Raw genomic sequence first — 25313 nt, forward strand, 5'->3', positions numbered from 1 at the left:
TTAATTTTGACTTAAACGTTTTTGTTTAACATCATTTATTTACTTATAGGTCCAATCTTGTGGGTATGGGCATTGTTCCACTACAGTATCTTCCTGGAGAAAATGCAGAATCCTTAGGTTTAACAGGCTATGAACAATACGACATCGTGATTCCCGAGAATTATCAACCCGGAGAAAAGATTACTGTGAGCACTGACGATGGCAAAAAGTTCGAAGTGATTGCACGATTTGATACAGACGTTGACTTGACTTACTACAAACATGGCGGCATTCTCAATTACATGATTAGAACAATGATTTGATGAGATTTTTAAAAGAGAACATAAATGTCTTTTTTGGAAGATAACTTAATGAGAGATACTTAAAATATTGGTTTTTGGGATATAAAATATATCTCTTTTAAGGAAGATTGAGAGATTTCATAAATGTGAAGGAAATAGATATAAATGTACAATAATTTATAGAGAGGCGCTATTATAACGAATGGCTATTCTTTTTTTCCATCCAAAACGATCAACGTAATTATTTTTTTACAGCATGATAGTTAACGTATTTATTTCATAAATTGATCATGCTAAATTTTCATTAATATCAATTATTGTTATTGGTTTAATATTCGAAGTGTCAAATTCGCTGCGCGAAGATTATTACAATTGTCTTCGAAAAAATCATTGTAAATCGCGTTGTTCGAAAAATGGATTTATTTTATATAATAGTTATACTACACATATTACATGGGGGAAATTATCTTCGCTTTTGTGTATGTATTACAATAGTAATAAATTGTTGCAAAATTGTTGCATTATAATTGCTCTTTATTTTTTATTATATATACTAAGAAAATACAAAATGTGTCATCACAGAATTTTACATCAGAAATGATATTACTTCTTTTTTATATAATTTTTTTATGAAATATATAATTTAATATAAAATTTAATTCTTAGAAAAACAATTTCATCTTTCGTATTTTCTATATCTCAGAGATTGTGCAAGTAGTATGTAATCAAAATCAGTTACAATAATTAATTAAGAATTGTTTGTAATTATTCCTCTGGCATGATTGACCTGAGAAATTTAATTTGACTAAATGACGATCCAGAGCACAATACAGATGACTGCTATCAAATCGTAGAGAATAAATCGGGCTTCTTAGAGGAAATGTTTGTGAATTTATAAAATATAACTAGAAATTTAAAAAAAAAAGAAATTTGTATATAATGACGATATATAAAATATAAAATGTATATGATTTCAATTTAAAAAATAAGAACCTGGACGAAATTACACATCCTTTGATCCCATAAAACAGCCGCACAAGCATGCTGTGTTCCTGTAATTATACTGTACTGATAATCGGACGAAATACAATATAATGCTGCATCATTTGGATCTGCCCATGAACTAACGCACTTCTCGGTTCTGAAATGTAATTGTTAACATCTAGTCATATAATTGTGAGCAACTAAGCTGAGTAATCTAGTAAAGTTGAAATATACATATTACCTCAAATCCCATTTTCGGACAAATGTATCATAACCACAAGTGAGCAAAGTCTGCGGATTATCCCATACCATGTCTAATATTCCAGCACCGTGTTTCCATGGGTACCGTATTTCATCGAACATCGTATAACTGAAATCTCTCTATTAGCTTGTTGTAAATTGTTCGCTATATACACCAAAATCATATCCAATCATATATTTTGTAACACGATCAATTAATTTGCTATATCAATATACAATATTACCGTATAAGTGTTTCAATATTGATTAAATGAAGTGGTGGAATGATGGTGGTTCCAGATGAGCCGACGGCGAATTGCGTTCCTGTGGGATCAATCACGAGTGACTGCACTCTATCTATTTTATCCATGAAATCTATACTGATCTCATTTTTGTCGAAGTTGCCTTCTTCAATATCTATATTTTTTTGTATCTAAACAGAAATAAACACATTACATCATAAATTATCATTGCATCATAGGCAAGTCATATCTTCACCTCACCTTTATCATACCATCAACCGAACCTGATATGATATTTTGTGATGTTGCATCTATGCCATCAATATCGCAAGAATGAACACATCGCAGTATCTTTACAACACAGGGATAACCTTTGCGTGATTTATCTAGCCAATATTGTATATCACCATTGCTAAGAAGCATTTTTTCAAAGAATTTTATCATAAGAAAAGATAAAGCTTGAATAATATTTATAACTGGATACAAACCTATGACCACTTATAATAAAATTTCCACAAAGGACAAATTTACAGATATCTGCTCCACATATGTTATTATAAAAGCAATTATTATATTTTATGTCTACGTTGACTTTATCTTTAAGATATTTTGAACTGCGTTTAACGCCATAAAGCAATTTACTACCACTCCACCAGAGAGTATCATTTGTCATTTGCAGCCATGGCATTGCCTTTACTTTATTCGATATTAAAGTTTTCCTCTCATATCTTCCATATTGCCAATTGTAAGATACAAGCCACATTGCGCGTGGAGATAACAAAACTGGATTACATCTGAAAAATAACATATTTTTTAAGATATCCTTACATAGGGTCACAAGAATTATATATCTTTCCAAATCACTAAATATTTAAATACATCTTATAAATATCTAGTTATCAAATTAAATACATAATAAAAATAGAGCTTAATATATCAATATGTCAAGAACTATTATATTAACAATAACAAAAGAGAATATAATATAATCAACGTTAAATTTAAAAAATTATTTTATTTTATTTTTTATTAATGAATTTTATTTCACATGTTAAACGTGTTAAACATACAACCTTTTAACCTAACCGTGTAACCTGTACATACAACGTACCTCTTCCGAAATCTTTCTGATACTTGATTCGTGACAAGCAATCCTCTGCTCTTTTTGATCCAGACCGCATCCGAGCGTACAATCTCGTAAAATCGCTTGCAAACCTCGCTGAGTCGCACCAGATCGAAAGCATCACAGTAATCAAAGATCGTTAATAGTACTTCATACGGCAAAATATCCAAATGCAAAGTATCTGTCATCTTTGTACACGTTATACACGTTTCCGATATTCTTTATGTTTTATTACATCTCCGTCCACTTTAAGACGAAGTGCCCACGATTTAATTATATTTTTTTTAAATATCTCCAATGTATCTCAAATTATCTGACCATACCTTTGACCTAGCGCATCCTGAACTGTATCTTCGACCTTGTATTATCACGTGGCCCGTCATGGCACACGTGATAAAAGCGGCACACACGCGTTATGTCATCACTATTATTATATTACATTATTACATTATTGTTTAATTATTATGACATATATGTATGTAATAAACATATATGTACAATTCATATATCTTTATATTCAAAATTCATATTTTTTTACATCCGTGCGTTTCTTCCAATTTCAATAAAAAAATGAGATACTTAAATACATTTTCATTTTCTTTTAAGCCATTTAAAAATCGATAATCTGGTTGGATATTGACAGAGTTTTTTAGATAATGTTGTCAATTGAGTTAAAAAATAGATTTTATATTATACAACAAATTTTATAAAAATAGTTTTATATTATTTTAATAATCGTTATATGTAGATCTTATATATAAAATTTAAAAAATAAACTTTAAGGAACATTGTACATTATTGTTACATATATACATGTATATGTAACAAAATAAAATATGTTCATTTTTTTATATCATTATTTATAAAAAGATTGTATAAAACGCTTGTATTTACGTTTCTGCTACAACACAGTGCCTCTGTGCATCTTCAGGTTTTTTCCATTCAACATTATTTCGTGTATCTGCAATAAAAGACAAGAGCTTTTTTTCGCAAAATTCTGAAGAAGTCATAATTTTAGCGATTTAAAAATTACTTGTGAATCCTTACCTGGTGTCTTATGTTTTAAGTACAAATTGTGAAGAATGAGATACATTAATGCGGAAAATGTTGCGAGTACTGAAAATATTCTTAAAGTGATTACACCACCCACTTTGTTGTACAAGATACCTCCTATTAAACTACCAAGCGCAAATCCTGAAAAAATATAAAATATATATTTCAAGAATTTTTATTAACTGCGAAAATATAAATTCATATTTTTGCAAAGCAATTTTTATTACAAAACAATTCGATGTGTAACTAAATGACGAATCCTTACCGAAACCATCGTCCATTCCTGCTACTATCCCTTGAACAGTGGCTGATGTGCCAGGTGGTGATACCGCGCTCGCGTACGCTACTATTGTCGTGTAGCAGAGCGCGTATGTTGGCCCTTGCAAAAATTCTATCGGAAGTACCCACCATGGCGTTGGCGCGAAAGATATTAATCCTAGACGCAATGCGTAGGATACAAAGCAAAATGTAAAGGTGTAACCATATCCAAACCTCTTTAATATTTTACCTGAAGAAAGAAGAAATTACACATTTATGACCGGCATGTTTTCAATTATGGTTTTCGTTTTCAATTACAGTGGTTATTTATTCAACGCATAAACTTTGTGATACAAGAATACTTTTTACCAGACAATGAGAAGAATATTATCTCGCCACCGAGAGTTTCTGCGGCTACTATTAAACCCTCTATTAATTTAATTTCACCCATATAACCGGTTGTCATAGCAAGATCTTCTAAATACCTAGTAAAAAAAAAACATTAAATAATAATTCTATTTGTGTTTATATCGAATGATGGAAAAATGTCCGAAAATACAATGAAACGCATCGATAGAAATAAAAATTTACCAAAACAAAAAGTAAATTATGAAGCTATCAAGAATGCCAGCGAGAGTAGCAAAACACAAAAATATAACGATAGGTTTCAATTTTAAAAGCGCGTATACATCCTTTAATATACTTTTCGAATCTGACATAAGTGGCAGCTGTAACAAAAACATAGAATAAGAGATAAAAATAATATAATTATGAATAAAACTATCTCTCTCTTTTATTTTTATTGTTTTTTTCCATTTCTTTTTCTTTTTAATTTATAATATAATTACCTCCAGTTTTTGGCAGCAAATTAAATCCATACAAGTGAATGTAAGCACGAGAAGAAACGCTGGTGTATAAGTTTTATAGATTCCTCCTTGCGACCACAAATCTATTGTGTAGCCAGCTAGAAATGCGGCGATACCAAAACCGACTGTACCCCATACTCGTTGCCTACCGTATCCCATTTGTCCACCTTCACCTAAACAAATAAATAAATTCAGTGAGAAAAGCATTTTTCCCTCTCGTTTTCGTAATACTATATAAAACTGCACATCTAAATACTGCCAATTACATAAAATGTGGATAATATTTTTATATTTTGACTTAAAAAATATAAAATATAAAAATATAAAAAATTATATAAAAACACTTACCTAATATGTCAAAACAAATCGCATCGCTTATACAATTGGAAACATTAAAACCGATGTTGCCAAGTGACATTAAGAGAATAAATCCCCAGAAAGTAATGGAAGTATACAGACAATGAGTATCCTCGAAATTATCACAAGTAACATTGCAATTATTTGTTATCCCTTCTTGACACGATGACGTTTCATTAATATTTAAGAGACATGTAGTATCCGGTGAAATAAGTACTTCTCCTTCAACTGCATGAAAAGACACTCGCGTGGAAAAATTCATATCCTTGCATATCCAATGACATGTAGTATCTTTCGTTCCGTTACATGATACTATTGCTGAAGTATGCTTAAATAAACAAAAAATAATACATTCAAATATAGCTCAAAATGTCTGAAAAACGCGTTTACATTTATAAAAATAAATACACAAATTCTTGTAAATGAATTTGTGATTTTTAGTGATATATTTCATATATGAATTTTACTATTAATGCATTATTAACAAAATATTGTATTGTAAGAAAATAAAAATTTACATAGTCCATATCGCAAGACGGCAAGGATGAGCACGAGATGTTTTGAAACTGATGATCTGGTAGCATCGGACCCGGCAATACTGGCAGAAAATACATCAAAATGTAACAGCCACTTGTCGTAGCCAGCAATATTATAAATATCAATTTTCTCCAGGTGCGAAAATAGTCTACGACAAAGCCGAATGCTGGTTTCGAGATTAGAAATAGAATAGGTAAAACTGCGGTAATGCTACCCATAACTAATGATGAGATACCCAGTTGCTTGCCATAAACTGGTAGGAACGGTAAAATAGGACCCATTGCTATAAAATAAAAAAAATATTATTTTCTTACTGTGCATATATATATTAAAAACTAATTATTAAATTATTAATAATTAATTATTAACATCTTTAACATTGCCATAATATATATAGAAATATAATACATGTTCTTTCTATAATAATTATATTTATATATAAGGTATATTATATATGTGTGTGTGTGTGCACACACAGATCTTTTATTATATATTAAATTTATATTTTATATATTTCTACAATCTTCTCATATTATATAAATATAAACGTTTCTTTTTATATTTTATTATATAAAGAAGATATACATTTCAAATTAGATAAGAATTCTTAGTATATAATATATATTTACCTGCCATGAAAAAGAAATAATGTGCCTTTACAGGCAGTTGCATGTAATTGATTTTCATGATAAGATTTCGAATAAAAAGATAGATACTGCCCAAAAGATTTTGTATTCTCGTACTTTATGCTTTTATGTAAATAAAGATATTAAATCGATTAATGCAATCATGTTTATAATCTAGCCGTATCAGATATGAAAACAGAATTGCTTCAAAATAACGTTACCTGAAAAAATATCGTCAAATTATTATTTAATTAAATATTTAAAATTTTTTACAAATATATTATACATAATAGCGTAGAATGTTATAAATGTTATTTTGCGTATTTGGTATTCCGTGAAAATTATATTTCGTATAATATCGCGTGTGCAATTCGAATATGAATCGTCGCCATTTAATCGATATATTTTAAATTTCAAGAGAACACTTTGAAAACTTCAAAAGAAACTTTCGTTTTCTACAAACTTCAGACACTTCCGAAATGGCGTCGTACGATACTATAATCAGCTGTTCGCTGTCATAACATTAACGCACGTATTTTACGCACGCATGTTACGCGACGTTTTTTTTTTAGAAACAGTTTATACGCACTCGCTCGCTCGTCGTACACTCTCACGATCGTCGCTCGAATATATTAATTCCCAGCTGGCGAATTGTTCGTCATTTAATGAATTCACGTGTTTAGACTATCTGTTCATCCAACGCGTGAAGTTTGTCCCCGAATTTTTCGTATCTTAATCGCTTGACAAACATGCTAAGAGACTGTTGTTATATGTCGGAGAATACCTATGTGTACGTGATCGAAAATACACGCTACTCTATCTATGTCATCCCAGCTACACTTGTCGCACTCGCTGCACGTAAAAGACGAGACATGCGTGTGTTTATTCTTCGGCGGGATAAAGACGAAAGACGCAAAGAGCAGAAGGTACAGTTTCAACAAATTCTCTTATATTGACTTAATAAGTTGTAAATTTTCATTAGATGAGCACCTTTTTAATTTTGACACATTTCTTGCTGATGCATCGTATCGAAATCACACTTGCTAATGTATTGTGTCGAAATCACGCTTCGGTAGAACAAGTACTATTACATAATTATATTGACGTATAGCGGCACGATCTTTTAAAGTTCAATTTTGAGATTGTCTCATTATAAGTAGCAATTGTTACATAAAATATTGTCTTATCTCAATAAACAATTGCACATGCAACATGCGTTTGAATAATAAACTCCTATTTGACGCCGCATTTTTGATTCATTAAACATTTGTTGCAAAGTCCCATATGGCACAGAACATTGCAGCAATATCACAATGTTGTTGCAATATTGTTACAATGTTCTGTGCTGTATGGGGTTTGACAAAAAATATGAATGTCAAATGTGGCTTGCTTATCGTTTATGATATCGGTTCAATTTTTATGCATGTATTCTTTATACGCCAAATTGTGAAATTATTATGAAAAAGACAAAATTAATAAAGATCAATTCTAAATTTTTCGAAAAAGAACTGCGACTGAAGACGTTTGCTCGTAACTGAAATATCTTGTATCTGTGATATCTTGTATACAACTAGCAGTTGTCATTCATTATCTCTGGAAATATGATAACTTCTCCGAAAATAGTCAAGTTATTTCGTCAATAATAATAGTGATTTTTATATAAATTTATCTTGCAAAAAATATCGAAAATCATGTAATTCAAATTTTATACACACATATGTGAATCATGCTACACTTATCATGTATTAAATATATATATATATATATATATATATATATATATATATATAATATATTAGTTATTTATTTATATTTATTTATAATATTAGTTATTTATTTATATTTTTATATATTTATCGCGACAAAACACCGGAAATCTACCGAGAAAATCTACTCGTTTGTTATCGATATTATTCTGTCGATAATGCGGCGTGAAATCAGTTTTTAAAGGATGATTTTATCGTATTGCATTTTTATATATTTTGTTATCTTGCCTCTTATTCACTCGAAGGCCTTTAATGTTTCCTCGTATGTTAGAATCACGTTGCAAGGCAGAAAATTCCGATTCTCATATTGAATATTTACGTTATTTTCGCAATGACTAGCACCAAGAAACGATTGAATAATAATATCTCTTGGAGTACACGATTGTATTCTGAATGGAGATGCTTTTCGATGTTCTAACTCTTTAACAATGGATGATATATTATCGTAGAATGATGTATCCTACCTAGTAATAAATTTTGTTTAAGACTGCAATTTACGAATAATCATTCTCCTCACAAATAAGGCGCATTTATATGAGTACAAAAGCTAATGCCAGAATCAAGGACAGTGAAATCTTATCTTGTTGCTAATTATCATGACTCATCATTATAATTGTCATAATTTCCCATCTACTCGTCTTATTATCAGTTTTTGTGCTACATATACGTCTGATAATATTCACAATTAATTAAATCGATAAATTGCTATGCAAATAAAAATAGTAAGGAATAAAAACAATCTGTATATTTCTAATAGATTATAAAAATGTTTGCTTTTGTAATATCTATGTTTTCTCTCTTTCTCTCTCTTTTTAATTTCTCTATAATATCCTTAAAATATGGATTTTAAAATTGTATTACGTAAATAAACTTTCTTCGATTAATTCAGAAGCATGACAATGCATGTTATTGATTTCTCATTATTTCGTATTATTAAAGCACGAGAAATTGAATTTATAAATTTCAAATAAAAATAAAATTCGCGATATTATTAATAAATAGAATGAATCATATACATAAACTACAAAAATTGAGATTAAATAAGTAGTTTCATTCATTGAAAAAATATATGAAAGAAAAACACAGACATAAATTATACTTCAATTATAAATGAATCGATTGCGGCAGGAAAAACATGAAACAACTCTTTCATAAGAAATGTTTTTTATAACACGCAATTTTTTCTTTAAGATTTAGATATTCATCGATATATTCAAAATTATCTTGAGTGATAAATCAATTTCTTTCTCTCATCCAAAGTTTAAGAATTTAATTCCTCATGCTTTGATAATACGATAATGGGATAATAATAACAATACGTACCAGTTCATCTCTAGCAATTGTATATACAATGTATCATAAGCTATTGTATATACGTGTTTTAAAAATCCGTAATTTTAAATACAATATGTTATACAAAAATCAGAGTGTCATAAAAATCATAGCAATTATAAAATCATGAAAACACGTATTATCATATAAAAACACTTTTATAATTTTTCAGAAATATATAAATTAAAAAAAACATTCAAAGATAAGTTTTTAACTTTCAAAGTATTTCTCGCTAAACAGCGTTCTTTCTTGAGCAATGTCACTTTCATAATATAACATGCGTCGTACGCATTATACAGAAAAGAGAGAGAGACTCCCATCTCAATCTCTCTGTCTCTCCCACCAGATTTAATATGATTTCAGCTTGCTACACACTCACACACATGCTCAGACACTGGACGAAATCAGTCGGATCAGCGGTATCATCAGCTGTGTGCAATCCAAGTCGCTGGACAGTCGGAAGTTTCGACCGGTCGTGTTTTCGCATAACATGTGTTGAAGATTTTACAGTTCAGTGCAAGTTTTTTTTACGCATTTGCTCAAGTATTGGATGATATTCCCAAAGACGGATTATCTTCTATAGGCATACTTTCAGTTGAACGCATCACAACTATTTTTTCCAAGACGTTGAAAACAAGACGAGTAAAAAATTGCAGCCTACCGCATGTATGACAAGAATCTTGATATTAAGGTATGCAGTGAAAGAATTGGTGAAAATGTGAAGTTGATTTTTCGAATCGAAATGTCATTTAAAAAAAGTTGCTTTCGCAAGATCGAGGATCATGCGATATTTTTAAAAATTTCAAACTACATTTGAGAATTTTGAACAATTTAAATATTTAACAATTAGATACTTTCGAGGAATATATTTTTAGAAATTTAGAAATCTCAATGTGAATGTTTAATGGCAAAATATATAAATACTCATGTTGGAGTGAAACTAACGAAATGGATATTTGATTTTAATTTTGAAATTGGTTTTAAAGTTTAGCAAATTTAGATTGGTTCAGCCAATAAAAAGACATTCTCTGTCAGCAAAAACTTTCAAGGTTAAAAAGCGAAAGTGTACACTTCATCAGTATATTTGGCATCGGCAAAATGCGTGCTCTTATATCAAAAGCACGTTACTGTTCTTACTTGCTTTATAATTAACATTATTGATAAAAAATTGTTAATATTTTCTTAAATAATAATAATTACAATAACTTAGTTTTACAACGAGCAAAAAATATATAAAGTATCTCATTAAGACGAATTTTTCTATCTTCCTTAAGAAAAGACGATTACAATATTTTAAATCGAAAACTACTTAAAATATAGTAAGTTATAAATTTACCGATCAAATCGTAGATATAACTAAAAATTATTGAAAATAGATATTATTTTTAGAACGAAATTATTTTTTAATATAAAAAGGAATAGTAAAAGCTTTCTAAATAAGATAAAATAATTTTAAGCATGTGTAAAATAATAATTTGTTATAATTATATGTGACATTTCTCAAATATATATAAGTAAATTTGTATGCGTGTCGGTTCGGGAAAATGTAACTGATGATAAGTTTATCGTAGTATAACGTGATTATTCTATAGTTAGCTTTTATATGATAGCATGTTGAGTGAATTTCGCGAATGTAGACTCGTTAATTAGAAAAACTATTTAAAGCAATATGTAACAAAAAGATTTTTATTCTCAAAAGGAATGGCGACGATCCGAGGTATGTTTTACTGGCTTATTTTCATGCTTGTCATCTTTGCAAACATCCACGGATTTGTCAATATTGAGAAAAAATGTAAGTAAAATTAAAATCCCAACGATACTATCAGATTATAATATTTATTATTATACTAAAAATTTTTTAAAAATATTTTTCATCAACGTTTACGTAAAAAGAAAAATATATCATTTTTTGAAAGATTATGCAGAAGAAAAATTATCTATTTACAACAAAATAATATTAATAATAAGATTGTGAAGAAGTCTCATTGTTAAACTGTTAAACTGTAAAATTGCTAATTGCGTCACGCGAGTTATCGTTTCATCATAAAAGGAAGTTGAAAGATTGTATGGCTAACTTATTAGTTGATGCCTTCTGCGTCCTTCTCACAAAGCAATTACGACAAAAATATTTTTCTCGAAAAACTCGTAGAAAATCTTTAAGTTCTTACATGCGAGATATTAATTCATAAGGAAAAAAGCATTTGTATTAATATCAATAAAATAAAAATAATAATAAATAATTTCCATTTATTTTGAGAAATGATGATATGTAAATTAAAAATACGTAATCGTTTTAGGGAGACTGTGCATAGTAAAAACTGAGTACAATTCACATAAAATTGTTCCACTTTGTTCGCGTCTGGCTGAGAGTCCAATAACATGTATCATAGAAATCGATAGGCAAGTATCACATAGATAATCACATAGGAATTTTTAAAAATCTTAGTTTTAATATTTCAAAATTCTACTTCTCAAAAAGCCATATCTTCTTATTATTTTTTCACCTATCAAAAATTCCGACTATTATTTTCAAACATTTCTCTTCCAATTAAAAGATACTGAAAATATAATATTATACTCTATATAATATATATATATATATATATATATATATATATATATATAATATTTTATTTTATAATATCTTATAATAATAATAATAATAATAAATATGATAATAATATGTATTATATAATATTATCGAAAATATTTCGCAATTTTTCTCTATTCGTATATTGATTTCTATGGAGATATGACTTTTTCAGATCTATTGCAGTAATTTTCAAAATCTATTGCATGGTTCGATTAATTTTATTTTTTTATGCAAACAGACTTCTAATATATAAAAATAATTCTAATTTAGGTTTGGCTGTGTACGTCGCATGATCGAGAATAATGTCGATTTCACTGTATTGGAACCAGAAGAACTTGTAGCGATAAAAAACTACTACTTATACAAAGTTCTAGTCACAAATGAATTAAAACCCACCCAATATGGTAATTAAGATAAAATTGCGGAGTTTTTTTTCATTTTAAATTTTAACGATTCACCTTTTGGCGAATTTCCGACTTATTATTCCTTAATGAAAATGTTGAATGCGATTTGCAAGTTTTATAATTAAATCTCACATAAAAAACCTAAAAATCTTTGCTAAAAAATAAAGTTTGCTCAAGTTTAATAGAGTTATATTCTTTTCTTATGTATTTGTTCTCACACATATCTGAAAAAATTAATTATTGTATAATTATTATGCAGATTATCACTCTTGAAAGTATTTATATTTTGAATTTTCGAAAGAGAATTAATTAATACCAACTTGCTGCCAAAAGATCTATCGTTAAAATCACAGTAATCTCTCAAGTGAGACGCGTTTTTTTTCAGAAACGGAGCGTTTTCAAGTAGTGGCCATAGCGCATAAAAATGTGCAACGCATATGGGATATTAAAGGCAAGCGATTATGTCATCCCGGCTTTAATGCTATCAACAATTGGTCTACAGTTTTTTCAACGGTTAGCGAGTCTTTCTTTCTATGTGTGCACATTAAAATTGTTGCACTTACTTGATGTATCATCGATCTCTCGTATATTTCAGTATTTGGAAAATTTGATAATTCCTAAAGAATGCGATTCCAACATGACGCTATTCGAGAACAGAGTGCACGCTTTATCCAAATTCTTCGAAATGGCTTGTATCGCTGGTCCCTGGTCATCGGACACGATATTTGATTATCAACTGAGTATGTACGCAATTCTGGAAACATAAATGCATGTATTAAATTGTGAAAAATGTAATTAATAATGCATTTTCATATATACATAAATAAAATCTCATTATGGTTTACAGAGTCGAAATACAAGAATCTCTGCGCCGCATGCGACAATCCATCTAGTTGTTACATTACTGATCAATATTATGGAGAAGAGGGTGTTTTATTTTGTCTCACCGATAACGTGGGAGATGTTGCCTGGGTCAGATTAGACATCGCTCGCGCACACTTTAAGGTAAAGATCAGCTTATCGTTCATATTCAATTCCATTGATTTTGACCGAAACAAAAAAAAAAAATTCGTATAACAACTTGTGGAAGAATCGATCACGTCCGCTGATCTAAAATTCTATGACGGATTGTAGCGCGATTCTCTAATGCAGTATTAACATCTGCCGTGGCTTGATGCAGGAGCAGATGATCGTTACGCAAGATTACAAGTTTCTGTGCCCGGATGGTACCACAAAACCGCTTATATTCGATAAACCGTGCGTTTGGATATCAAAACCGTGGCCGATTATCGTAGCTACAACGCAAGTGCAAAATTTATATTTTCCTAATTTTAATTCACTTTGACATTTTGCAAACATATGCAAGATTGAAGAATCAATTATCAATTATTTTACTTCTCGTTAGGCAAAGCGCCGCAAAGATTGCCGACATGATGAAATCGGTTTCTAACACAACATTTTGCTGGAGGAACAACGTGTTGCAGCTGATGGAAAATTATTATGTAACTTCGACCGATATAGACACATTGGATATACCATCCGATTACTTATCCCGATGTAATGTATATATACATCGAATAGAATTAACTTATGTGTTTTAACAATATCAGTTTTCCTCGCGCTTTAGATAACATATGTTAAATTAATGTAAAATTTTAAATGCAAATTTCTTTTTTAACTGTACGAATGTGCACGAGCGATTAATTCCTACTATTAAGAATTTATTAACAATTTAGAAGCGGTTAATTATTAAGTTAACGTTTATTAACTAAGATTTTAGGAAAATTTTAGTAAGTTCAGAAAAATAGAAATTAATTAAAGAATATTTTAATGGTATAAAATTTTCTACAAAAAATATTCGGAAATATATATACATATATATATATTTCTAAATATTTTATATATATTTAGAAAAGATAAAATACCTGATATTGTTTGTCCTAATGCTTTTCCTATATCCCGATTGCAGTTCCAAGTTTCGTAAGCGCTTATGCTCAATCAGATTGTCGGCCTTCAAGAGACGTGCGATGGTGCGTAGTGTCCGATCTAGAATCGCGTAAATGCGACTCATTGAGAGCCGCCTCTATCGTTTACGGTGTGCAACCAAAAATATACTGCTTCCAGGAAAAGAACAGAGAATCGTGCTTGAAAGCCATACAGGACAACCTAATGGATATCTTTTTTGTGCAACCCGAAGAACTTCTTGAAGCTAGGATGTAAGTAAAGATTATATCGACAGAGAGATACAATAGATGAAAAGGAAAAAAATATTTTTCCTTTATTTTTAGATTGCTTTTTTTGTAGGAAAGGTTTGAAACCTATCGTCCATGCCATGGCTAATGCAAAAGAGGATGTGAACAGAATCGTGGCAGTTGTAAGAGTTAATTCCGCATTCTTCACCATAAAGGATCTCAAAGGTGCCAGAGCGTCCTTCACGGGCTACAGAAGTGTCGGTGCGATTTTATACAGATATTTATATGTACTTACATACATACATGCATATGTGTATAATATCGAATAAAATTATAATTATATTCTAATTTTAGTGTAACATTATAATTAGAATATAATTTTATATTTAACTAATCGCCAAATTGTTTTTGATTGTTTAATTATTGATGTTTTACCAGGCTGGAATGCTTTTGTGACATTGATGAGAAACATGTCGGACAGAAATTGGGATTGTTCAGATGCGCAAGTTGTTGCAAAATTCTTCAAGAACAGCTGCGTTCTCGACTCAAATAACAACAAAGAGCTTCCAGCTAATTTGCACTCTTTATGTAAAAAAGGTAAAATATGATGGATGTACAATCGCGATAAAACGTAAACGAGCATCGATGATAAAGATACGGAGATATAATGTACAAACACGTGGCAGATTATATCTAAATTTTGCACGGTTTGCTAAGAATGACGTAAGAGCGATATAAATATCGAGCGTTATAAAACTGACACTGTTCTCTGAAGTTAATAAATCCACTGTAATCACATAAAGACGATTATACCGACGATAGAGTAAAAAAGAATAAGATTATATGTATATGATTTTTTGCAGATATGAAGCGAGCGAACGATGATTTAGATGCCTTCGATTATTTAACTTCGGGTATCGTCGACGTTGCCTTCGTCAATCTCAAGGTCATAGAAAAGAATGTAAATGTTGGTGAGTTGCGCTGATTATTTCAGTTTACTAATGTTTTCTATATTACTTTTATGTATTACACGTACCTTTTTGTAATATCGTAGGTGATTTTTATCACGAGAAAATTGATCATAAGCACGTCAATCGGATGCCCAAGTATAGGATATTAGGTCCGACTTTGGCAGATACTTCGCGAGGAATTCCATATTTGCTCGCTTGGACAACTCTTGGTTCGGTATAGTTCCATCCTCTTTAATAACTTAATACTTAGATGCATTATGTGAATATAGATTTCTCTTCTCTTTTCTCTTCTTTCAGCTTGTAATTTTTCTTTTGTCTTGATAGATAGTATCAAATGAAAATATTACGGATCTAAGACGCCAAGAAATTTATTTCATGCTGCTTGAAATGGATAGATTGTTTGGGAAGAAAATCAAAGGACAACTACCTGCGTTCTTGTTATACGAACCTTACGATGGCAATCTCAACATTATATTTCCTGTAAGTTAAACATAAAATACTAAAATATAAAATTGTATAATTTAATATTGGCAACTTAAGAAGACAAAACTGACATTGTCATAAAAAGATCATTCGAAAATTGCTTCAAATTGCATTTATTTTTTTAAAACTCGTTCTTATGCTTTGGAGGTAAAAAAAAACAACAATTAAGTTGAAGCAAAACAAGGAATATTTTGGAATTATACCTATTGAGTTTATCGCGACTCTGACTTTGATCGCCATTGATAAGATTTTCTACTTAACGTTTCAACTAATCAGAATCTTCGCACATGCAGTCTAATGGACGTTCGAGGACGTCAAATTTCTCCGAAAATCTTTCGTTTCTCGCGCATCCATAATATACGTAGCCTTTGTCACAGTACGCCCAGGGAAAGTGCGCACACTTGAAGGACACGAATGGTATTCCTTCAGCGGTCACTAAGATTACACCTAGGTCAGGTTTCGGTGAAGATACGTCCATTTTTTCCTCGAAATCCCGGAATACCGCGGTGACCGCTTTATCAATCGATGTTGTCTTGCATCGCAATCGTCGCAGGATTTGCTGTGCTGGGGCGTATTTGTAGATAGCTTTATCGCAACCCGAGACGGACACCGAGCCACTTTGATCGACGTAAATGCCGCAACCGATCCCTGTACCGGTGGCGCTCACACTTCCGTACAACTTTCCCATTTCTCCAGCCGTCGAAGTCCCGCTGGCGAGACGTTTTTTACGATCATATGCCACTGCTCCGACCGCACCGAGCTAATAATGTTCTTTCCAATATCATATCTGATACATATATTTGTGCAGTATAATTATAAAATAAAAATATATTTCTGTACATACAATTAGAATGAAACATAGAGCACAAAAATGTTCTAAGTTTATAACTTGTCTAAAGAAAGACAAAAAAAAAGATTTGATTTCGATTTAAAGTAGATAGAAAAAAATTTTTTTTAATAAATTATAGATTTATAGTTTAAAACAAGATTAAATTTATAATTTAGTAAAGCGTCTCTGAGATATTAAAATTGATGAAATTTAAATTTAAAATTTTGTAAATTTTTTAAATTTAGGAAACCTTAAAAAAATTCTATTTGTTACTTTTGCTTCAACATCTCATATCAATTGTTGCAATCATATCTATGAAAAAATCTATGAAAGAATATCTATGAAAAAATCTAAAAAAAAGGGGTGAATTGATCTACCTGTAAAATATCAGGTTCGATCGTTAGAGATTCGTCTGATTTGGTAATTGTGATTTCTGAAACGCTTTTTTCCTCTTCTCCGTGTCTTTCGATTACACATCCCGGTATACATTCTTTCGCATCGGATTGCTTCTCTTCGTCTCGTAGCTGTCGTGTTTTTCTTGTATCGTTCAATGTTTCTTACATTCGATATCATAAATTTTATAATTAATATTTTTAAATAGTTATATCCTCTTATTGTTCTTTATTTTTACCATTATCTTCTTCATGTAACGATGTCTTTGAATCAATCGTTACGATCAGTTGACCGGGTGACAAAATGGGAAGATTTGATTCCAAGGCCAACTTTTGCGCTCCATCTTCAACCATCAACACGTGTTCTGTTTGTTGTAGGACCAGTTTGGCTGTAAGAACATTGAGCGTTTTGGACGGATCACTTTAGAGGGATAAATATAAATATAATATTTAATTGTTGTGACAAACCTAACGTTATAGGATGTGCTATATTTCGAACGGCGCCTACGCAACCCACGCGTAAATCGTTTGTCATTATCGCAGCGTCCATCACGACCTCCCCGTTAGCGTCTAAGGAACCTCCGTATGCGCAATTAAAATACTTCTTGCTCTCCATGTGGCAAATTGCACGCTCGACTGCGTCCAGCGAACAGCATCCTTTAATCAGATCGCGATACGCTGCCACAGCGGCATTTTTCACCTACATCCATTCGTTGAATATCGTATTTTTTTTCTCATAATTTATAAAACTTTTATGCATTGTTCGGTGTAGATAACAAATAGTTTAACCTCGTCGAGCATAAATTTTCGCGCGTATCGAGGAATTTTTCCGGCACCTCCGTGAACAATGATAACTGGATCCACCCGCGGCATTATTTTTTTCTTCTTCTGTGTTTCGGCATCAATTCTGGCTAAGATCTCTCTGATCCAGGAACAATAATCGCACATCATGTCAGTAATGGTGTCTTTACGATTTTAAAATTTTTATCTATGAAAAAGTTTTCCTGATGCCTCTATTAAATGTGTGAATCAAATACCGATAAATTTTGTTTCAGTTTGAGATACAAAAAGTGCATCTTTTTATATATATGTCACTTATAAGTAAAAAAATTGCCGATGTTATTTTCTTTTTTTTCCGCAATAAAAGATATCAAAAGCATTCTAAAGGATACCTAGTTGTAAATTTGAAATAGATATAATAATTATAAGTTTTGTTGTTGCAGAATGGCACGCATCATTTAGAGTTAGATGGACGTCAGGTGCTGAATGGATTTAATTACAACGAAATCGTGGAAAATTTCGTGAAGCAAAAAGTTTGTAGTGTCGCGAGTACGTGGATCTCATTTCTGAGAACTGTTTCCCTATGTATAATTGTTGTCATTATTTTAAGTTGATTGTTGAATTGCTGACAATGAACTATATGCTCTCCAGGAACAAGACAATGTCATATAATACGGAATAATTTATTATTGATGATGCAATCGAAAAGAAACTGGATTTGCATAAAAAATAGATTTTTTTCTACACGGTTTTATTTTTGAGAAAATAAAATTTAAAAAAATGTGAGATTAGTAACATCTTTTCTCTATCTTAAGTTTGTATAATTTTTAATGACATTGCATGTCATAAGGAAATCAACAGTGAATTTTATCATCAAATATATAAAATTTGTTTTACAGTATATATTCTTTTAATGGTCTAGATGTTGTGAAACAACTCTTGAGAAAATATATAATTTAAATATATTCTTACAGATATATATATATAAAATTATATATTTTACGTTAAAAATAGAAATTATTCAAGCTTAAAAATAATAAGAGACATTATTAACTGTGCAATTTTTAAAATAAATTTTCTCAAAAATAAAATGTGAAAAAATTTTATTCTATATTTCTAACTTATTTTTATAGATAAAATTATCACTTTTTCAATAATACCATCAATAATAGATTACTTGTAATGAACAAAAATGTGACATCAAATCTCATTTAGACTATGTATAAAATATTACATATATCTCAATAGTACAATATTATTATTTTATATATTCTCTTTTTTCTTATATTTATATATATTTTATACAATACTAAATAAATTTATGTATAAATGTGTTATAAATACTATTATCTACATTGGACGGTATTTATTTTTTCTGGACGAAATTACGATAAAGATATGTGTGCAAAAATCTCACTCGCTATTCAACTAGCTTCTGTAGAGTGTACAAAATTCTAATTGTTTCCAAACGGTGCTTCAGTACACATATTAAAAAAATTTAATTTCGTTAGAAGATAGATATACCAAAGATAATTAGTACACACTGTATTGTAAAATATTTAATTCCGAAATATACGAGATTGTCCCTTAAGTTAAAAATATTAATTAAAAATACAAGTTAATTTCAACTTGTTTCACATCGATACTTACCACATATTTAATATATAAATCATCTATATTTTAAGTGCATGTGTACATTGGAAGTATAAATCCATGAATCTATCCAATTCTTCAAAAGTATTAATAATAATTGTAATTCTAAGCGATTTTTTCTACTGGTGACCTTTTATATAAACCTTCCTTTATGAGTCTATGTTTGTTTTTATTTATGGAACTGAGACGTATCGCGAAAAGACGTTCAATTCTTCTAAAAATTCTTCTTTTTTCGAATAATAGAAATCTTTTTTCAATTTGTGCACCTCTACGTTCCCAGATTCTGTACCAAGCGCCTAAAAGGACATATTTTGAAATATAAAATGTACAGAAATCTCTTTCAAGTATAAATATCTTTAAACTCACCAAGTATTGATTCATCATATCTTGATCCATTATGCAAGGGGATAACTGCATGCTACTTATTTTTCCTCCTTTTTGCATAGACAATGTATATACAGGGCAGATGTCACTTTTACTCAAGTCCCATACATGAATGCTGTTGGTTTTATAGTTTTCGTTTATTGCACCATTTTATTCGTTTATCTATAATCTCTGTTCTTTTTTATTTGTGTAAAGAACTTACCGAGAATTATTGTCCAAGATATATACAGTCAGTGGTTTCGTTTTCGACCATTGCAAAATTTTGATTTTGTCCGCATACTGTTCATTTTTTAGTTGTACAATCGGTCTTTCTGTATTCAAATAATGAAGTCGAATCGTTCCATCGTTACAACCGATCTAATCGACATAAAGATCAGATTTGATAAGAATTAAATAAAGTTTCAAAACTATAAGCAGCAAAAGAAGTCTTACCCAGAAAAATGATTGACCAAAAGGACAGACATCGATGCAAGTTGAACTACCGCATTCACCTATAATATTTAATTATGTAATATAATTCTAAGATAATTCTATCATGATGTTATTCTATTCAACGACAAGATTGCGACTCACTTATTTCAGTTGGTTTGTACATTAATGGATTAGTTTTGTTACCAATACAAGTAGCATGCAAAACATTGGTGCTGTTAGTCACAACATAAATATTATTTATACTCGCGCTATCCACATGCATATCAATAAACGTATTCATTCTAAAAGAAAGTCGAACAATTAGAAGTTTTGGACATATATATATATACCCAAAAAGATTCACATATTTATTATATTTACATCTCCTTATCTCTTCTTGTCAGAGACATTTTCTGATTCTTTACAAGTCTTATGTTGCCCCAGTGAGAGAGGCCCAAGTCATCGATATTTATACCCATATTATGTACAATACTCCATATTATAAGATAGCCATCCTCATCTAAACTACATATCTGTTAAATTATTTAAGAACAAACGAGAATTAATAGAAAATTAATAGAATTATTAATTCTATCAATACAGTTTCTAACAGAGAAATGTTAATACTATGATAAATGACGGATTATCAACCTGGATAGGAACGAATTTGTTGGTTCTTTCTTTAGCAAAAGTAGTCTCAATCTTAGATTGCACGCGTATCGCAACAACTTGCGACGTGTGTGCATCTAACTCTGTAATTCCTGTTGTTGTATAAGTAGGGGTTCTTATCACCCAGTCCAACTCATTAGCTTTATCTGTAATCTTTTGATGCCACATCTCATCGTCTTTCAGATCCCAGAGGCTCAATGACCTATATTTTTATTTTCTCATTTTTATATTAATAGAAAAAAATGAAAAAGTTTAGAAAAAGATTCAAACCGCATACCCATCCTCCAGGCCGGCGAACACCATGTCGCAATTCGTTAAATGAAAACAACAGGCAGTAATGGAGCATTGTGAATAGAATAACTTTTTCGGCATCGAAGGTTCGGAAATATTCCAAACACATCCGATGCAACAATCGGTGATGTAATCTTGTTTGCTTATTGTTTCTATCTCCTGTAAAAGAAAAAAAAAATGTTTTTTTTTTAATTATTTTAAACTACAATGACTTAATAGTTTAATAGTTTTATTTACCTCTTCTACAGGAGCATGTATAGTGAGCAGAATCTTATTTGAAACGTTCGAATAGTGTATAATCTTAACCGGCCTGGTAGCTAAGAATGTCACTGAATCTATAGAGAGCTTCACGAAACCATCACTAAACAATAATTCATCTACATTGTTTTGGAAAACGGTACCACCGTGTTCTTTCTCTTCCAGTAACGATAAGACGACTGCACCCGCGCGATTAAGAAATTCATTCAATTGTAATACGTCATACGATGGCCGTAATGTAAGATTTATATCGTCCGTTTCGTCCAAATCGTTTCCGACACCATTTTGTTCCTGCAAAATTTAATAAAAAATTTAGGATAATAATTTTGTTTTATTGAATTTATCGAATTCTCTAAATAGTAGAGGATAAATTATTACCATTTTAAATAAATCTATATCCCGTTTGTCATGTAATTCTTTTCTACAAGTTACGGGGAATTGCGTCCATTTATTCTTATTATGTACTTCATCCGTTTGTATCTCGATGTCCATATTATCGTCGCCAGTTTGAGTAAATACCTGATAATATGTAACATTAAATAAGTATGAAATATAATATGTAATATGTAACATGTATATGTAACATGTTATATATATATATATATATATATATATATATATATATATATATATATATATGTAACATGTATATGTATGTAATATGTAATATATGTATATGATAAAATATATGAAACAAATTATCAATCATGATACAATGCATTACATACTTGTTGAGTATTTAATTTTCCATAATTTCTTATAAACTCATCATAAGGTATAGGACTGCACTCTAAAAGCGACCATTCCATAAAATCCAGTTTTATCATTTCTAATAATTCCTCACCTCTGCTTCGAGGCTTTTGTAAATTCTACAAAAAAAAAAAGACAAATTTGTCAGAAAAGTGCACAATAATTGTACAATTCATTCTTATAAAAGTAATTACCTCTTCGCGTTGGTTTTCTTTCGATTTACGAAAATCGATAAATGGTATTTGCGATAATGGCGGGGATCTAGTAAAATCCCCGGAACGACTATCCTCGAAACCTTCATCAGTAGACGACGGCAAAGATTTATTTTCCACTGGTCTGTCATCACTGCTCCAAAAATAAATGCAAATGCGTTCAAATGATCACACGTTTTTATTTTTTTCAAAACAGAACAGTTTAGAAAAACATGCAACAAAATGCTATATGAAAATGCACATAAATAACACTCAGCAATAAGAAGCAAATAATAAGCTTGCACATCAATATTCATTTATTTTGTCTTTTGATATTTGATTTTAGTTATTACAAACCTAAACGTTTTGCCAACTGGCTCTCTTAATTCAGGTAACAGCGGCGTGTTGGATTGATTTACGAGCATAGATTCTACCCGTGCCGCCCGTTTCCTCGCTTCTGCGAGATCGTAGTGTCCCGAATCGAGCATTCGTTCCTCTTCCACTTTTACATGTTCTGCGCTTTTCTGCAATATTTTTTTGAAATTATATATTTTAACATATATATATAATTATATATAGTATTAAATAATACCTTTTCTTGAGAACGTAGTTCGATAGGTTCTAAATGGGAATTGCTTCTACTACTATCTGATTTTTCACTAATTAACGAAGTATCACTGTCGGTGCATTCTTGAAAGTCTGATTCATAATCCTGAAAGAAGCAGAATGATTTTAAACTCTTGATTCACTTTCAAGTATCTTGAAATTTTTTGAGTAAGTTAATATGTATAATTTCAAGAGATTATTAAAGTTATAATTCTTATATACAATTCTTTTTTTTTTCTTATACTTTTTTACCTCAAAATCGTCCTCATAATCGTAGTCTGCCTGATCCGAATCTGCTTGTGCAGAATAATTAGGTGCATCTGTTGTAATATTTTTCTTTTGCTCTATTTTCTCCGCTTTTTCTAGTTTCTTTGCAGCACTATGCAGCATTCTTATCTCACTGGGACTCAATGTTCTAGACTGTCTACGCTCTTTAGTTGATAGTTGTGGTTTAACTTGATCAGAAGAATCTTGCAATTTTTCCTTATCTCTCGATGTTCGATGCACAGTCTTCTCATTAGATTTAAGCTTGCTCGCGATTGGCTTTGGCATATATACTGTGCTAAGATCTCTTTTCTCTGAATACCCCGTTTGCTCTCTGGATTTCCTCTTTTTAACTGTACTATCATCGTTCGATTTAATAGCATTTTCAGACTTCGTCTTGGAATTTGTACTCCTTTTTAACAAATGACTAGATGAAGCATTATGCGGACTAGATTTCAATGTTGAAGAAGAAGAACTTTGCTTGACAGTCTTAACTTGAGAAGATCCAGTAGATGGCTTACTAGTACTTCTAATTGATTGTGTTCTATTTGTTATGGAATTCTTTAATAGTTTTGATTTATCCCCATCTCCTCTATGCTCAACAGTACGAGATTTTCTTGAAAGATTAGACTCCAATTTTTTCGACGTTTCCGTACTGTCTTCCTTGCCTGATAGAATTTTTGATTTTGACCGTGTACGTGTCTTAACTTCATCTTTAAGTTCAGTTTTCTTAATAGTTCCCTAAAAAGAAATAAAGTATTATTAATAAAATATATAACAAAACACTAGGTTGATATTGAATAAGATTTGATAAATACAATGTTTCTTTGCAATAACATCTTATATATAATAGCAATGATTTAACTATGAACTATGATTTATTCAAACTATATTTTGAAATAAAAAGAAATTTTGTTTTTATTTCAAATATGTATGTATTTCTGTATATTTTTTTATATTTATAAAATGTGAAAAGAATTGTTGTAGGAACTTTAGACGTTAGTTTCTAGACCTAATTTTTACATCATTGATGCTCATGAATAAAACGTCAAAACAATGAGTCACGCGTTCTATGTTGATGAAGGATGTGCATAGTGCAATTTAAAATGGCAGTAAATACAAAATCTATATTTCGTCTTATCATAATGACGTTCTACCGACATTCATAGCAAAGAAATGTCAATAATTTCGAGGTTGACGTGCAAAGAGGATTCTTGAAAACGTCAAATTTGCACGATCGCAGTTAATTAAAAACGCACAAAAGAACACACTTTTCCTATTTCTTACTATTATTGTGAATCTAATACAAAACTCGATAATTTTGCTAATACATAAGAGTTTTTGACATACTCACTTTATTAGACATTATGCAAATTGATCGGCGTTGACAACTACGAGCGGTCATAAGGCAACCATGATGTAAACTAACGCGACTACAGTGCTTCGTCACGTTTTTCGCAAGTGATGTTTACAGACGAATGATACCGATAAATGATAACAACAATGTTTTTACCTATTGGACTCGAA

At 30.4% G+C, this 25313-nt stretch overlaps 6 protein-coding genes across 24 annotated transcripts in view; 2 read left to right on the plus strand and 4 right to left on the minus strand.

The window, feature by feature from the left end:
* The window catches only part of LOC145969744 (cytoplasmic aconitate hydratase), an 11439-nt gene extending 10631 nt beyond the window's left edge, over positions 1 to 808 (plus strand). For both annotated transcript variants that reach the window (XM_083095964.1, XM_083095957.1), the window contains exon 15: positions 50 to 808. In XM_083095964.1, the coding sequence (XP_082952090.1) occupies positions 50 to 302 (253 nt within the window). In that variant the 3' untranslated portion in view covers positions 303 to 808. The remainder of the gene's footprint in view (positions 1 to 49) is intronic.
* Positions 795 to 3058, minus strand: LOC145969815 (F-box/WD repeat-containing protein 4). The gene is made up of 7 exons (XM_083096090.1): positions 2859 to 3058; positions 2236 to 2541; positions 2009 to 2159; positions 1751 to 1938; positions 1507 to 1635; positions 1275 to 1422; positions 795 to 1186 (listed from the first exon to the last, which is right to left on the minus strand). The coding sequence occupies exons 1-7, from the start codon at positions 3056 to 3058 to the stop codon at positions 1013 to 1015; spliced, it is 1296 nt and encodes a 431-aa protein (XP_082952216.1). The 3' UTR covers positions 795 to 1012.
* LOC145969761 (major facilitator superfamily domain-containing protein 6) lies at positions 2990 to 16683 on the minus strand. Of its 13 annotated transcripts, XM_083095997.1 has the most exons (15): positions 16512 to 16569; positions 16274 to 16303; positions 15891 to 16176; positions 14588 to 15794; positions 13226 to 13416; positions 6571 to 6788; positions 5923 to 6224; positions 5396 to 5732; positions 5030 to 5220; positions 4773 to 4909; positions 4551 to 4666; positions 4189 to 4431; positions 3918 to 4064; positions 3765 to 3831; positions 3194 to 3294 (listed from the first exon to the last, which is right to left on the minus strand). In XM_083095997.1, the coding sequence occupies exons 6-15, from the start codon at positions 6626 to 6628 to the stop codon at positions 3201 to 3203; spliced, it is 1692 nt and encodes a 563-aa protein (XP_082952123.1). In that variant the 5' UTR covers positions 6629 to 6788; positions 13226 to 13416; positions 14588 to 15794; positions 15891 to 16176; positions 16274 to 16303; positions 16512 to 16569; the 3' UTR covers positions 3194 to 3200. The 13 variants fall into 13 exon arrangements, with proteins under 13 accessions (XP_082952130.1, XP_082952123.1, XP_082952119.1 ...); XM_083095993.1 differs by lacking the exon at positions 16512 to 16569 and adding an exon at positions 16570 to 16683 and having other exon boundaries at positions 15891 to 16303; XM_083096022.1 differs by having other exon boundaries at positions 6571 to 6690; positions 15891 to 16303; positions 16512 to 16614.
* On the plus strand, positions 7161 to 19900 carry Tsf3 (Transferrin 3). 2 transcript variants are annotated; one of them, XM_083095976.1, is made up of 17 exons: positions 7165 to 7493; positions 10029 to 10356; positions 11365 to 11457; positions 11963 to 12065; positions 12529 to 12662; positions 13048 to 13175; positions 13258 to 13402; positions 13510 to 13667; positions 13843 to 13964; positions 14068 to 14219; positions 14632 to 14878; positions 14967 to 15115; positions 15293 to 15451; positions 15718 to 15825; positions 15909 to 16039; positions 16150 to 16305; positions 18753 to 19900. In XM_083095976.1, the coding sequence occupies exons 3-17, from the start codon at positions 11367 to 11369 to the stop codon at positions 18921 to 18923; spliced, it is 2154 nt and encodes a 717-aa protein (XP_082952102.1). In that variant the 5' UTR covers positions 7165 to 7493; positions 10029 to 10356; positions 11365 to 11366; the 3' UTR covers positions 18924 to 19900. The 2 variants fall into 2 exon arrangements, with proteins under 2 accessions (XP_082952108.1, XP_082952102.1); XM_083095982.1 differs by lacking the exon at positions 18753 to 19900 and having other exon boundaries at positions 7161 to 7493; positions 15909 to 16034; positions 16150 to 16299.
* Positions 16933 to 19253, minus strand: LOC145969837 (isoaspartyl peptidase/L-asparaginase). Of its 4 annotated transcripts, none has more exons than XM_083096144.1 (5): positions 18319 to 19237; positions 17998 to 18229; positions 17769 to 17918; positions 17515 to 17674; positions 16933 to 17068 (listed from the first exon to the last, which is right to left on the minus strand). In XM_083096144.1, exons 1-4 carry the CDS (start codon positions 18478 to 18480, stop codon positions 17607 to 17609), a joined length of 612 nt encoding a protein of 203 aa, XP_082952270.1. In that variant the 5' UTR covers positions 18481 to 19237; the 3' UTR covers positions 16933 to 17068; positions 17515 to 17606. The 4 variants fall into 4 exon arrangements, with proteins under 4 accessions (XP_082952270.1, XP_082952250.1, XP_082952257.1 ...); XM_083096124.1 differs by having other exon boundaries at positions 17515 to 17661; positions 18319 to 19234; XM_083096131.1 differs by having other exon boundaries at positions 16975 to 17095; positions 17515 to 17661; positions 18319 to 19253.
* LOC145969732 (cytoplasmic dynein 2 intermediate chain 1) lies at positions 19565 to 25311 on the minus strand. Of its 2 annotated transcripts, none has more exons than XM_083095938.1 (16): positions 25141 to 25311; positions 23775 to 24527; positions 23509 to 23628; positions 23274 to 23440; positions 22920 to 23070; positions 22704 to 22844; positions 22354 to 22494; positions 21955 to 22266; positions 21704 to 21876; positions 21409 to 21628; positions 21139 to 21290; positions 20920 to 21059; positions 20779 to 20837; positions 20549 to 20703; positions 20329 to 20461; positions 19565 to 20258 (listed from the first exon to the last, which is right to left on the minus strand). In XM_083095938.1, exons 1-16 carry the CDS (start codon positions 25189 to 25191, stop codon positions 20136 to 20138), a joined length of 2991 nt encoding a protein of 996 aa, XP_082952064.1. In that variant the 5' UTR covers positions 25192 to 25311; the 3' UTR covers positions 19565 to 20135. The 2 variants fall into 2 exon arrangements, with proteins under 2 accessions (XP_082952064.1, XP_082952069.1); XM_083095943.1 differs by lacking the exon at positions 25141 to 25311 and adding an exon at positions 24605 to 24783.
* Between the last annotated feature and the right edge of the window lie 2 nt (positions 25312 to 25313).

Source organism: Camponotus vicinus, unplaced genomic scaffold, assembly GCF_025532165.1.
Source record: "Camponotus vicinus isolate PSW18456_S1 unplaced genomic scaffold, iyCamVici1.0 SCAF_1, whole genome shotgun sequence".
Lineage (NCBI taxonomy): Eukaryota > Metazoa > Arthropoda > Insecta > Hymenoptera > Formicidae > Camponotus > Camponotus vicinus.